Genomic DNA, 14,067 nt, shown 5'->3' with positions numbered 1-14,067 from the left:
ATTTTATGCGTGTTCCTGTGGTACATCCACGTCAAAACTCATAAAATCCCTCGCACATGTAATTTTCCCGCTATGATGCTCTTCAGCTAAACGTGCAATGCCCTCCATAATTGTCTTTGCCGTTGGATCAACATCGTCGTTCCCCGGGTATCTGGCCGAGAAATGATTGAGTACTAAATGTCTCGCTCTGATCCGTGCCGCGAAAGCACCAGCCATCTGAGGAGTAGAGTGCCCTCTGGATTTTGTGCGTGCCTCGACGCTCTCAAATGTGTCTTCAGCTTTGGTATGTGAGTCCAAGGCTGGCAAATGGGCATTTGTTGCTTCGTGTATCAGCAAGTCCGCAGATGAAGCCAATTCGGCTATTGGTGATGGATCATATGTGTCTCCAAGAATGACAAGTTTACGTCCGGGCCTCTTGAGAGGGCCTTGTAACACTGTGCCATCTGAGAGTTCAATGCTCTCTCCCTGTTGAAGGCGGCTCATAACGGACATCGGCGTCTTGGTACGCTTAAGATGTGGTATGTACTTCGCAGGTTCCATTTTTCCGGGTATAGGTGCCTCTGTTACAACATAACCAACGCACGGCACGGAGTGTAAAATGGGAGCCGCAGAAACTGAAACAATGGCGTCGTGATACACGTCTGACCAAACACCGTTTGTTTGTAGAATGTTACGGCCGTTTGGAGATTCGGACGCATGAAGGGCTAGAGAGGTGTGGTCTCCATCTAATGGGTCAGAAGGTAACCGCAATTCGTGAACGACGTAAGGCGCGCCTAGGAGGGTATGTGTATACTTGAGGCCATTGCGGACATATGCCCTGGTTCCAAAGGGCCCGTAAATTTCGATGGGCTGATGAAAGCCTCAATCAGTGGCAACATAATAGTGCGGCAAATGTACAAACACCCAATAAGTCCTGGACCATGTGCAGACGAGGATCCTCTACTCCATCCGCTGTTCCTCCGGCACCGTTCAGCATACTTGCCAAGAGGGGCAGTAAACCAAATATATGATCCCCTATCAGCCAGTGAATGTCGGCTGGGAAAGCAATGTTGAAATTAACAACGACATACCATGGGTATGAGTAATAAAGATCTTTTCAATCTTACCCATCTTCACTTTAGATCTTTGGATTTGGTGCTGCGTAGCTTCACCACAGTCGAACAACCAGACATCGCTATTCAATCGGAGAGCAAGTGCAGAATGATTTCGGGTTAAGGACGGTTGCGCGGAAGCGGTTCCGAGGAACGTCAAGTTGAACGATGAAAGTCCTCGTCGTGCTGTCATAGGTGTTATGTTATAACAGATGAGAAAAAAAATCATTTTCTAGTAGTTCAATGACATTCTCTTCGTTGGAAAAAACATGTCCCTGGCAGGAATTGAACCTGCGGCGCCACGGTATTGTGAGTTCCACAACGTGGCGATTTAACCACTAATCGACAGGGACTTGTTAAGAGTTCCAATAGTAATAATTATAAGCTTACGGTGCGTTGTAGTGAGATCAGATAGTTGGTTGTGGATGTGGTTGACAGTGATATAGTGATAGACCATGGACGCGTATAACATTCGAGCTATCTAATCGTAACGGTGGTTAACCGCCAGTCCCCGACTCTGCCCAGCTGCATCAGTGATGTCTCATCTCGTCTTAACTACTTAGCTTAGAACTTCGGTCGTACTGAATTTAATGCCGAAAAACAAGTGAGACAAAGGAGTGCAACAATTATTAGGGAGAGTCAGAGTTGGCGATTTTGCCACGATTCAAATTTACGATTTTCGCCGATTCTAACACCGATTCAAAACTGTGAATCAGCGCCAGCTTTGACTACCCCCGTTTCACTTCGAGATTCTGATGTACGATTCTGATACGATGCACTGATCAATTATAATTATAAATAATTCACTGTCAGAGCAGACACCATACTGCATCATGCCCCGCTTCACTCCACGTCAAAAACGCGCCCAGAACCTGCTGAGGAACTTCATCAAGTATCGCATCAATAAACTCAAACGTGCTCGCCGACGCACTGCCCGCAGTCGGCGTGCTTTACAAGCTGCTGGATATGCTAGCGAGTCTCCTCATCTTCCATCTTCAAGCTCAGAAAGCTCTTCACACATCAGTAAATCACTGGGCTCTGTCCAGATCTGGACAGTGCGCCATGTGCACAGCTTGGTCCCTTCTAGCTAGTTCACTACAGTAGAGCTTTTTCTGTCAACCTCTGCACAGACCCTCACAAACCTGCCTAGTGAGGACCAAATAGGTCTTGAATATCATCATTTTTCTGTCTGTTTGTACAGATCTGTCCATGTTCATGCAGATATTCACAAACCACTCAGAAGTTCACTCGGCTCGGGTACAGTAGCTCATTTTTCTGTCTTGTCTTGTACAGATCTGTCCATGCTCGCGCAGATACTCACAAATGACTCAGAAGCTCACTCGACTCGGGTACAATAGTAGCAAACAAACGACGATAAATTCAATCAGCGCGAAACACGATACTAGCAGACAACGAGCAAAAAGGTAAAAGTATATGCGCAAGAATATGATGTGTGACGATTGACACTGCCAGGAGACGGGAGAACTCAATCGAGTTGGACGCGCAGGTGGCAATGTTTGGATGTGTCAATGCCGTCGAGTTTCGATGTTTCTGCCCTGAATAAATTCATCAGTATTGAACACTATGTAAAAGCCTCCTTACCATCCAATCTTGGCCCATTCACGGAGTTGCTGCACCAGCTTCGGACCGTGATATGGGTCTTTCATGACAGCATCAAGTAGCTCAAGCATCGAATGATAGATGGACTCATACTTAGTGCCTCCGAAGTCCGGTCCCGAACCTAGGTTCGAACTCGAACCTTTGCGGACTGGACCATTGGTTCAGTCACAGGTCCGGTATTTCTGCTGGACCGAACCCCCTAATAGGTCCGAGGTCCGGTATTTTCCTGGAGCACGTGAACCGGTCCAGACGCGTCCGGACCGGTTTGAACCTGATGTATTTTTATCCAACTTAGATTCTCAAACCGGCAACGAAGCCTCATGTTTTTGGTAAGGTTTTCTGTTTAAGCATTGTGCTTGCCCGTCGCTTTACTGTCTTCCCCCCCTTCTAGCCTACTTGCAGTAACTACATTGCCCTCATCCGTGTTCTTCTCTTGGTCTCTTCAGCAATGCGACTTATCAAGGTGCCGGTACGTTCACAACACGTTCACTGTTTGTCGTTGCTAACTTCTAATGCCATTTATTTCAGGACATACTGTCCGCACTTTTGATTCACCACACTGCTGTTCTGGCATTATATATCATCATTGCAGTACTGTCTCACAGGCTCCTGCAGAGCCATCTGTCACCGTCCCATCTTCGCTCACTCGCCAAGGATCATATGGCCATAGTTGGATGCGCAGCTCTGTCAAATCGCGTGTCATGAACGACACAACTACACGAAGGCCTTGTCAAGAACTTGAGGACTACCTAGATGCACCCCTTGAGGATGTCGACAACGTAGTGGGCTGGTGGGGGGTACGTCTTATTGTTTAATTTATGTTGTTTGCATACTAATATCATCAAAAAACTTTTCAAGCACCATTCTATCCAGTACCCGACCATCTCCCGCATCGCGAAGGATTACCTTGCCATCCAGGGATCCGCAGTTGCATCCGAGCGTGCATTTTCAAGCGGCGGCATTACTGGGACCGCACGTCGCAGCTGTTTGCAGCCAGCAACATTCGAGGCTCTCCAGTTGCTCAAGAGCGCATACCGTCAAGGCCACATTTCTGCAACATCCCAGGCTGAGTTTGCTGCTCCTTACGATAACTGCGTTGTCGTCGAGGAAGAGTTTTAGTAGTTATTCGTACTAGCAGGTTTTGTTCTCATTTTTTGTCAATTTTAATTTTTTTTGCAATTTAAACAACGGTTCGAGAGTTCGAACGTGTTCTGAACCTGAACTGAACCCTTCCGAACGCGTTCGAAGGCGTCCGGTCCAAGGTTCGGCCACCATGCCTGAACCTGACCAATGGTCAAGTTCAGGGTTTGCAGACATAGGGCCATGAACCTGACCGAACCGGACTTCGGAGGCACTACTCATACTCCTTCGAGGTAAATTTTGAATAAGACTTGCCATTGCCGTTTTTCTTGAGGCCCTGGAAGACGTAATGAAACTGAAAGTAATGTGTCAGAATGTTGAAATGTCAATATCCTGGACGTACCGCGGTGCAAACGAGAGCTAGGCATTTTAATGGAACCTCCTTCCGAAAAATGGCTGGTCGCCTATGAGCAATGCGATAAGACCCAGTATAGTAAAAAAGAATGATGGCCTGAAGAAGCGCAGGGTGAGCAAAGTTCTTGGTTTTCCCCAATTCGTCGACTCCATGGCGGAGAAATCTACCATCGGCCAGTAATTCTGCGGCGGCGACCTCAACCCAAGCTGCACGCTCTTGAGCGGGAATGTCAACTGGCGGGGAAAGACTGTATGCTGAAGGCGTAACGGAGATGACGATTTTTTTGAGATCAGATCGCCAAGTTGCCAAGTCATCATACAGCTAAAAAACAAATAAGATATGAAGCGCACTACAAAATGGATATACGCACCAGTCTCGCCATGTCAGGCTTATGAGCGGGCCACACACCTGGTGGATACCCTGAGTCAGTAGAATATCTGGAGAGAAATAGTAGCTTACCAGCGTCAACTTGTTGGCCGTTTTTTAGCCATTGCACAAGAGAGGCTGAGAGAGACTCTGTGATTGAAACTGGCAGATCATGAACAAGGCTTGGGAAAGGGTTCTCCAATGCCTGCTGAGTATGACACTCCGCCTTCGCGTCCTCGAGAAAACTCTTCCAGCGTGGACCATACCAACCCAGCTGGGTGGCCTTTGGCCCTTCATCGTCGGATCCATCGACCACCTTCGATTTATGTTTCGATGTCCGCTTCCGTTTCCGTTTCGCCTTTGGGTTGGAGGTATCGACCTCAGCAACATGGAGAAGCTCCAGGAGAGCAGGATCAGGAAGTCGGGGGTGACCGTTTCTTTCGTGATGAAGCTTCAAAATGTCGTTCGGCTTGAACAACAGATTAGCATACTCCAAAAGAGTAGTAGACTTATACCTGGGGGGCACTCTTTTGATTCATCGCTGTACCATCATCGCTCGAATCCTCACTCAAATCATCAACAACTCCCAAAATGTTTTCAGCTGCTTCATCACCTTCATCACGAGAGTGCTGAAATTCGAAATCTGTTGGGAGAGCGGTGACTACCCGAGGTTGAGGTGGTGAGCATTCTCTCAGAAAACCTGTCGCTGTTCAGCTCAACCTGAACGTAAATAGGCAGCGACTTACCAGGGTGTGTACTATGACGCCTGTGAACTTCTCCCCAACCAATTTGCTCGTCCCCGCTACTTTCATCCAAGCCAGATGAATCATCTTTTGATGTGTCAGACTGTTCAGATTCTATACTTTGCGGTACAGGCAGCCGGAGGGCAGGATCTAAGTTTCGGTAAAAGTTCACATCCGGTAGCATCGCAGATGAATTGGTCCCGGAAAGTATAGGATCTTGGACGCTATGAGTAGTGACAGGAACCTGAGGTTGGGATATGTTAAGAGCAGTAACACAAGTTTGACTTAAAGAAGAATGGGAATCGGGCAGGGCGTGCGCCTTCTTGGCTGTGGCCACAAAGGAGTTGTTCAATGCTTGAAGATCTGGCTCTGTACCGGCAGGGACAATCGGTGGCAAAAATCTGTATCGTCCCCCAGCTTCCCACTGCAAAAAAATTGGCTGATGGTTGAGTTCGAAGCTCGGAGCAGAAACAACAGTATCCTGCATATATGAATTAATACGTGATCGTTCACACAGTAGAAACTCACCTTGTTTTTCTTCGAGCGTGATTTCAGAGTCGTGGTGTCTGGTTCCACCGAAGGGCTATATGGCGGAGGGGGTTGTTTCTTCTATGTCTCTTTAGTATTGTTGAACACGAACAAAGAGAAAAGATACCTTGGAACGACTCCCGCGACCCTTGCGAGTCGGTTCAGGAGCGAGAGGGTTTGCAGGAGTGTTCGGATCAAGGGAGGTGGCACCCTTGGATTGGCTGATCCGCACTGGAGCATGCAAGATATCGCCCAGTTTCTCCAGTTGAGCTCCCCTACCTCCTGTCCCTGCGCCTGGGCATCCTGATCGTCGAGGAGGCTGTGAATCAGCTCCTTGATCGAGAATTGATGCAGATGGTGCATTAGCCCGAGCACGCGCTCTCTTTGCTAGAGCTGTTTGCCCTTCAAGCACCTTGAGATCAGAGTCCGTAGCTTTGCGCTTCGTTCTCTTTTTCTTAGGGCTTCCAGGCATGACTAGCGAAGGGGGAGAAGTGAGCCACTGGACCTATAACTTACTGATACTCACTTTTAAATATAATCCGCCATCGCAGCTTGAAAAGCGCTTGAAAATAACTATAAGTAAATACGTCATTGGACAACTTGAAGCACACCAAATGTAATACAGCGCAGCCCGGGGGTCGCGAATGGGGTTGATGAGAAGCTAGCCGAGTCCAAGAGTCTCATATGAGGAGTCAGTCAGTCGATAGGCTGGGAGTAAACGTGTGTAGTGAGTGTATCAAGTTAGGGCCGGGCGTGAGATATTATGACTCGTGAGAATATTTCAATGTCAAAACGGTATACATGGGAGGGGGTATTACTCTAGTATGGATGAAGGTGACGACGACTGTAGTAAATTATGTAGTTCTGTTATGTTTGGACTGGGGCATAACTTCCATTGTCCAGCCCATCCGACCAGGAATCTGGTTAGGACGTTCAGTAATTGATGGTTGGGATGGTTGGTCGAGATGATGATCAACCCGATCACCCTCCTCAAAGTCACTGGCCTGTCTCTTTTTCGGCAGCGCTGCAATAACCTTCCTTGCGAACAGAAGCTCGGGGGAAGGCTCATCCTTCGGAAGCTTGGCAAGATGTGTATCCAACAGATTGAGGACCTCCTGGAAAGTTACTGCATTTGACTGTCCTTTGTTCCTGATCAGGTGGTACCATTCCGTTGCGAGTGGGAGTAGTGTCTTGAAGTAGGGGTGGAATTGTTTCTGCAGTTTGTGCGCATTTGGGTGAAAAAAAAACGAAGTCTTCACATCGCCGCCAACTTGTAACGTGCTGGCGGACCATAGATGCGGTAGCCATTCTTGACTCCTATCAGCTGAGAGATCACATCTAACTCCAAGAGGACCCCTGAATTCAATGCAGATGCACACCAAGACGTAAAAAAGCGACTCCAAATCGTCATGGTAGTGATGTAGGATGAGGGGGGGCGGTTTTGTAAGGGAAGACATGGCAACCTTCACCTTCCAGCTGCGAGCAGATGTTGCAGGGTCGCCAACAGCCTCTGAAAGCTGCCACAGAAGTGAACGTGACATGAAAGGCAATGTGCCCTAACATTCACTGTGAGCATGAATTCTTGTAGAGAATAACTAGTACTGACCATCCCACCGATAACGTATTTTTGGCCAGCATGGATATGCACCGCGAATTCCCAATCAATCAGGAGTCCGTTGGTACCATTGCCATCATCCTCGATCATAGCATTATTGACACTACAATCACGGTGAAGAATTCCACGTTCCTCGACCGCTGTCTGTTGAACTGAGAAACATGTCATTAGAACACAGAGCGGATCAGACATAAACAAATACATACTTTTGACGATGTCCCGAAGAGCGCTCACCAGCTCTACTCTTGTCCGGAATGCATGCAAAGGTCGTGCGTGAGGTTTCAAAACCAAACGAACATGCGTACGAGAGGTGCCTCTGATACTTCCAAAAACCTTGTATCGATAGTTCATCATTTCGTCAACCTCATTGGGCGCGATCTCGACAAGCCAATACTCGACCAGTTCTGGCACGCCACGGACCCCTCGCATCTCCCCCAGCATTTTAACCTCGTTCAACGCAACATCTTTACCCCCAAGGACCCAATGATCCTTGATGATGTATTCTTTACCATTCCTCCTGGCTAAATAGCACACGGTACCGCGCCCAACGAGCCCCTGACTCGAGAATATGAGTTCGAGAATATCATATGCATGGTCATTGACTATGATCCTGCCGATCGGGGTTGAAAAAGTGGCATGAAGGGGATCTTGGGGTATTTCTAACTGAGGGGGGTCTATGGGGAGGCTTTCCTCATCCGACATCTCCGTGTTTGAGTCTGTCCCCAAGGCAGACTCGGGTGTTGCAGTGCCTGCGATCAGACTTCCTGCCTGGGGACCTTGTGCGGGTGGTCTGTTCGTAGAAGGGCGAGAAGTTGGATCTTCGAGTTGAGCGGGGCGAAGCGTCTTCGTAAATATACTGATGGAAGGATCATACCCAATACACTCAAGACTACCGAAGACGACGCTGGATAAGATTTGCAGGTAATGATTTGGAGCATTGTCGATATGGATAGGAGGCGTCATGACACCACCTGCATGGTCGTACATGTGGACTCGCAGTTCGCGATATCCATTGGTAAGGGAGCAAAGTAAGACAAAATGCCTCCAAGGTTGGCGTCTCAGTAGAAGGTAAGCCTTGTTGTCGATCGTCTTTCCAATTGTGCCTGTGGGTGTGTAAACTTGCGACGTCAACTCACAAACTGCTTTAATGGTATCCCAGCGAGCCTCCACGTCGTCCAACAACGCAAGGTCAGGCTTCCGCATGACTTCTTGATCCTTCACAGGGCGCACAGAGTTGCGTGCACTCCAAGTGCGAACGACTGCTCCGCTGTTTGCCTCCATAACTTCTGTTCGCTTCTTCTGGGCAACAGCAGCACATGTGATGTTAAAGAATGCCGAGAAGATATCTTCCAATGTGTGTGGTTTGGGGCTGTCATTGCCAGTAGTGCTGACCCCCGGAGGGTGTTGAGTTAATGGGCTCTCCCCACTCCCAAACTCCAAGTTTCCCCCGCTATTCTCTTCTCCGTCTCCATCCTCTTCAAGATCGGGTAGTTGATCAATGCCAGATTCACGGTGTGCACTTTGGAAGGGCCCAGTTCCATCTACAGTTGACGTCGTCATACAAGGGAACCATGGACTGTTCATCGAGGTGAGCAAATTTATCGTGTAGTCTGGAGTCACGATAACGAATTTTATGTAATGGAACCTGGAGCTCTGTGACGTCTGGGACTTCAAGGGTGAATGTCCTAAAAATCCGTGATAACATATAGCTGAGAGGCTGCTCAGCATCGGCTGGTTCTTCTTCTTCAACGATTAAGTGATTAAGCTCGAGATCGGTGAGTTTATCCAGCGTAGGCACATCACTGATGCGAGGAGCCGACATCAGCGATGCTAACTTCATCCCAAAGTCTACAGTTTTACTGTGTTCTGCGGGTGCCATGATTTCAAGCTAGTGCCAGGTAAGAGCAACAATGACATTCAACAACGGAATACTGAAGTACATAAGTATATCTTTTAGCCTACGAAAATGGTGCATATCAAGTATAGACTTGGTGCAAGTACTACTCGGATAGTGCAAAAAAGGTATGTTTGTCCCAAAAATAATTCAGCCAAAACTCCGTGGCGTGTTCCATGCTATTGTACGCCGTGAGACGCATGTCTGCAGTAGTACCAAAACGAGGAATGAGATGGACAGGCGCTTTAAACTGAGAGACTGGAATGATGTCACCCATCCGTGTACCATTAGAGCGTTTTGCTCTTTTCACTGTGTGCAATTGAGTGGTCGGATTGCGTTCACTGGAAATATCAAAATGTTGGACGTAAGTTAAGTACTGATTGTCCCATGCCCATCGTGTCTTGCTTTTGCCAACAGGGCGAATGACGAGCCTAATTTGCGCAATGGAGTGCCCTGCAGGGGATCATTATTTGGCTTAGTGAAGATTACCATGAAAAACAGAAAGAATGTACCTGAAAGGCCGCTGGCAGGCCAGGAGTGCCCTGAGCTGGTCTGAATGATAACTGTATCATAATGACCTAATGTCCAAGGGTCACTAGGCGGTGCGCAATTAAGTGTTTGAGCGGGTCGAATGATATGAGGATCGTGAAACTCAGTCTCCTGCAAACGAACTTTAAACCACACTTGAACTTTGTCAAACGGGAGCTCGGCGTCATGCGCAGCCCTTCTAGGACCACCTATCGAGTGAATGTGACTACCGTAGGTCGCTTCACGGTAAAGAAAATCAGCAATAGCAGGTCGCAAGTCAGGAAGGCCGAACATGATCGCAACTTCATCGACAGTGGTGTTCTTGATGGATGGATCGTAAGCGAGATGAAGAGCAGTGCGTCCGACGACAAAAGAACGAAGTGGGACAGGTACCGATCCAACTTCCTTCTGTTGGAGTATTTTGGCGATTGAAAAGTAATCCGTGATAGGACGAGGCTGTCCAGGTCTTCGAGTTGGGGATGGTAGCTCTGTGGGAATGACATCCATGTAATAATCGATTTCGTCATCCTCCTCGACAAATTCCTCCCCAACAACTCCCGTGTCCTCCGAGTGATCTAACAGGCTTGTGGCGAGGTCAAATCGATTGCATTTATCAGCGCGATCAAGGTAACGACAGATTTGTGGGTCATAATTGTTGTTGTTGCTGGACCTTGCAGGGTCTTTGACCTCGGTGATGTGCGCATGTTCAGTGACATCTGCAGACCACTGTGCAATGATGCCGGAGTTGCGGATACTAGGGACAATACTCTGCATAAGTTCGAGTTTTGGAATATGCCAGTTGTCGATAACTTTACCACCTTTGCCCTGGCGGACACCAGCAGCAATGATCGCGTGCTTGTTCACATGGAACTCGTCCAGTGCGGCTGTGATACGAGTAAGATCCCTATCATCAATAGACGGCGACTGCACAAGATATCGAAAGTGCATGAGTGCGTGTACAGCAACAACAACACCGGGAGGTGCTGCATCCGTGCTGACCGCGATAATTGACCGCTGGACGTCTCAGGTGACAACGGCCTGTAACCTGCTTAAGTTTTGAGATACCTGTATGAAAGTGCCGATAACCAGTAGTGGGCTGAATGATTGAAAAACGAAAATCTATTTCAGACTTTCCCACTGCAAGGATAATCCATTGCGCATCATGGTCCCAAAACTCCTTGTGAATGTGGTGAAGCGATTCGGGTGTAAAAAACCGGGACGGTTCTGCTAGTAACCAGTCCCACCAAAATGGTTCATCCATGCCATTTAGGCGAAACTTCTGCGCCTCACGGAAAAATGCTTCGAGATCATCTGGACAAGCGCGTGAGCGCACGATTTTCAATTGCTCAAGAGTTTTTGCTCGAGTCCGGGGTTCGTGCTGGAAGGGATCCCCGAATTGTTTGTACATTGCTATCGTCACTGGAGATGTCTTTCCACCAACGCATGCCAGCATCATTGCCTCGGGGGTGTCAGCAATATAGCTAGCAAGCATAGTAAAGCAGTAACGACTGCGACCCATAGGATCTGACATCATCACGCCATTTCGAGCAGCGAGCTTCAACGGTTCGAGTACGATGTTCAAGCAATTGTGAACGAGCCGATCCTGCAACACGCCTCTCATTCGTTTGTTTTTGTGAACAAATTTTGTGACCGGTAGTAGGGCAGTGAGAAGGAAAGCGTTGGAGGATGATTTGAGCCGCGTGGTCATGTAGATGTTGGCGAGGCTGATGAGGAGAGGGTGCGCGACACGATCGCCTGACAATGCAGTAATGCATGTCTTGTCCAACGATAGAATAGTTCCGAGGAGAGTTGCACCATGGGGAAGCGCTGACTTCAAGAACAAATGAGATGATGACTTCAAGAGGGACTAATACATACCTGCATCTCCCAGGCATGATCACCCATCATCCATTCGGTATATATCCGAGAGTGCCTCTGCGTTGTGCTATACTCCTTGCGAGATGTGTAGTCGAGACAATTGCGAAATAAAGGATGGTTGAATATCGTAGCGATACATTCAAGAGGATCCCGCCAGTAAAGAACAGCCGGAGACTTTGTGGGATGCAACATTTGAATGACCTGGGACTTCCAACGCGGACTGCTAGGCAGCGATTCAGCTCGACCACGTAGCTCTTTTGCTGAATGGAAGGATAAAGGTAGGTCATCGATCTAAGTACTGTCTCAGAGAAGTGATCATTGCAATATTAAATCAAACACTGACCATCTCTAGCGCTAGAAAGGAATTTATTTTCTCCATGCTTAAGCCCGAACGCAGAAGCCACGCGGCAAGTCGCCATTCCCTCCTACCACTGAATGGATAGTAGAGATTTGTTTTGCGATATATACTGTTTTCGTCAGCATCGAATAAGCTTAAAAATGTGTAACCCTCTTCGAAAGCCAGCGGGGGCTCCGGAAAGTAGTCGGTTGCTTTGACCTCACTGTCCTCATCCCGAGTTCCACCTTCAGAGTCCAAATCCTCTCCTTGACTCCAAAAATCATAGGAACTCGCATCTACTTGAGGGTCATTGATGTCGTCCACCACCATGGGATCATGTTCCGTACTAGATGGCAAGATGGAGTTGAGTTGGATTAAGTCGTCTAGCCAGCTATTACACCCAGAACGAGGTTGGCTCATATGACGAGCGACGGAGGTATGGTCCTTGAATTGCTTTCCGCACGATGGGCAATGACTTGGAACTAGTGCCATGGCGCTCAGGCTGCTGATATTGATATCTCTGAGTCGCGGACTTAGCGAAACAAAATCAGATTTGAATTCAGGCATTTTCCAGATACTGACATGTCATCCTCATCACTCAAGTTTAATATCGCTACTTTGCGATCACTGTCAGCACTTGCTTCCTGCCCTGATGATTCCTCTCGCTCCAATAACGAATACAATGAGGGAGCACCTCGTGGTATATGTGACCTATACGAAATTCTTGAAGCTGTAAATTCAATTGTGAGTCCATCCGAGTCGTCATTTCCGCCATTTTTCATCACACCTTATATTGGAATAGCCCGGAGTCCATGAACCAACTAACACCGAGGCAAGCCTTGTGCTGGATCTTGCAAGAGCCAAGCGCGATGTCTTCCTCGCTCAGAAAGAGCTTGCAGACTGCGTGATACGGGAAAATGAGGTGTTTGCGAGCCTGCTCAGAGTCTGTGCAGCAGCAGCCGAGAAGATGATAGATCAGACAGATATTGGGCTGGGATGTATGAGAGTTGTTTTTAGAGACCACGGTTGGTCCCACATCCCTCCCAGTCATCCATCACAAGAACAAGGTCCATCAAGTTTGCGTGGTACGTGTGTCCTTTCTCTTGCAATATTGTTGATTCTAATGCTTCACACTTGGAAGGTTTACATGGGCGACGTTCTGGAATAATTCTTGATTGATTATTCGAGGTCTTGTATCATCATTTTGTGTTATGTTGTCCTTGTCTATATATTTGGTATTTCCATAGTTATGCTATGTAGCTTTGAGCCATATGTTCCGAATCAATTCTTGTCACACTTTTGTTCGAGTCCGGCTGAGCCTCAAGTCAAACAACTTTATAGTACTAGATTATGACCTTGGCCCTGTTTAACTGTGAGTCTTGTTTAGCTATGAGCGACTGTAATTGTTGTGTCGCTATGAACTGTGAGCCTGTGTGAACTGTGGAGCCTCGTGACTTACTGTTGTGAGGCCCCATGTGTGTGACCTCTGTGAGAAAGTTGTAGTTTACTGATGCAGCCATCTGACATGGAGTCGGACAGTACCCCAGTTAGCTCTGGGGGAAGTTTGTCAGGCTCAGACTCGGAAAGTACACTGTCAAAGAGTTCAGACGACGATACCTCTACTGAAAGCTCTGCTGCCAATATGTCAAGCAGTGATGACTCCGAGTCCGAGTCTGATTGGGATTTGAGTGATGATGCTGATGACGAGGCTGAACATGCTAACTCAAGGCTATCACAATATGTCAGGTGCACATACCAGGGCCATATATGCTCGTCGTTATGATGCTGCACGCAACAAGCCTATCCCGAAAGCCCCCTCTCAGCTACCACATATCCTCGAAGTCCTTAAAGTCGAACGGCCTGATGAGTTTCAGGAAATCCTGCGGGTCAATCCAGACACATTCGACAAAATTGTTGAAAAGATAAAGGACGATACAGTGTTCTTCAATAACTCAAACAACCCACAGCAGCC

The 14,067-nt window shown here is 47.8% G+C and overlaps 5 protein-coding genes and 1 non-coding gene across 6 annotated transcripts; 1 reads left to right on the top strand and 5 right to left on the bottom strand.

The window, feature by feature from the left end:
- Window positions 1-3: 3 nt before the first annotated feature.
- On the bottom strand, window positions 4-1,284 carry F5891DRAFT_940880 (Metallo-hydrolase oxidoreductase; the record flags this gene model as incomplete). The annotated part of the gene is made up of 3 exons (XM_041374304.1): window positions 4-849; window positions 902-1,014; window positions 1,071-1,284. 3 exons carry the CDS (start codon window positions 1,282-1,284, stop codon window positions 4-6), a joined length of 1,173 nt encoding a protein of 390 aa, XP_041232612.1.
- Window positions 1,285-1,361: 77 nt separating this feature from the next.
- On the bottom strand, window positions 1,362-1,444 carry F5891DRAFT_t15. Its single transcript has one exon. It is a non-coding gene; the product is annotated as a tRNA-His (tRNA).
- A 2,621-nt stretch (window positions 1,445-4,065) lies between these two features.
- F5891DRAFT_1181335 (uncharacterized protein) lies at window positions 4,066-6,315 on the bottom strand (the record flags this gene model as incomplete). The annotated part of the gene is made up of 8 exons (XM_041366027.1): window positions 4,066-4,146; window positions 4,195-4,527; window positions 4,577-4,614; window positions 4,666-5,041; window positions 5,088-5,272; window positions 5,319-5,796; window positions 5,844-5,924; window positions 5,971-6,315. The coding sequence occupies 8 exons, from the start codon at window positions 6,313-6,315 to the stop codon at window positions 4,066-4,068; spliced, it is 1,917 nt and encodes a 638-aa protein (XP_041232611.1).
- Window positions 6,316-6,697: 382 nt separating this feature from the next.
- On the bottom strand, window positions 6,698-9,337 carry F5891DRAFT_1181334 (uncharacterized protein; the record flags this gene model as incomplete). Its single annotated transcript, XM_041366026.1, has 4 exons — window positions 6,698-7,399; window positions 7,450-7,610; window positions 7,665-8,999; window positions 9,079-9,337. 4 exons carry the CDS (start codon window positions 9,335-9,337, stop codon window positions 6,698-6,700), a joined length of 2,457 nt encoding a protein of 818 aa, XP_041232610.1.
- Window positions 9,338-9,458: 121 nt separating this feature from the next.
- Window positions 9,459-12,587, bottom strand: F5891DRAFT_1229951 (uncharacterized protein; the record flags this gene model as incomplete). Its single annotated transcript, XM_041369558.1, has 5 exons — window positions 9,459-9,805; window positions 9,865-10,894; window positions 10,926-11,711; window positions 11,759-12,049; window positions 12,102-12,587. The coding sequence occupies 5 exons, from the start codon at window positions 12,585-12,587 to the stop codon at window positions 9,459-9,461; spliced, it is 2,940 nt and encodes a 979-aa protein (XP_041232609.1).
- Window positions 12,588-12,677: 90 nt separating this feature from the next.
- F5891DRAFT_1181332 (uncharacterized protein) lies at window positions 12,678-13,274 on the top strand (the record flags this gene model as incomplete). The annotated part of the gene is made up of 3 exons (XM_041366025.1): window positions 12,678-12,839; window positions 12,898-13,180; window positions 13,237-13,274. The coding sequence occupies 3 exons, from the start codon at window positions 12,678-12,680 to the stop codon at window positions 13,272-13,274; spliced, it is 483 nt and encodes a 160-aa protein (XP_041232608.1).
- Window positions 13,275-14,067: the final 793 nt, after the last annotated feature.

Source organism: Suillus fuscotomentosus, assembly GCF_016647785.1.
Source record: "Suillus fuscotomentosus strain FC203 chromosome Unknown F5891scaffold_3, whole genome shotgun sequence".
NCBI lineage: Eukaryota > Fungi > Basidiomycota > Agaricomycetes > Boletales > Suillaceae > Suillus > Suillus fuscotomentosus.
This window is presented reverse-complemented; position numbering and strand designations above follow the sequence as displayed.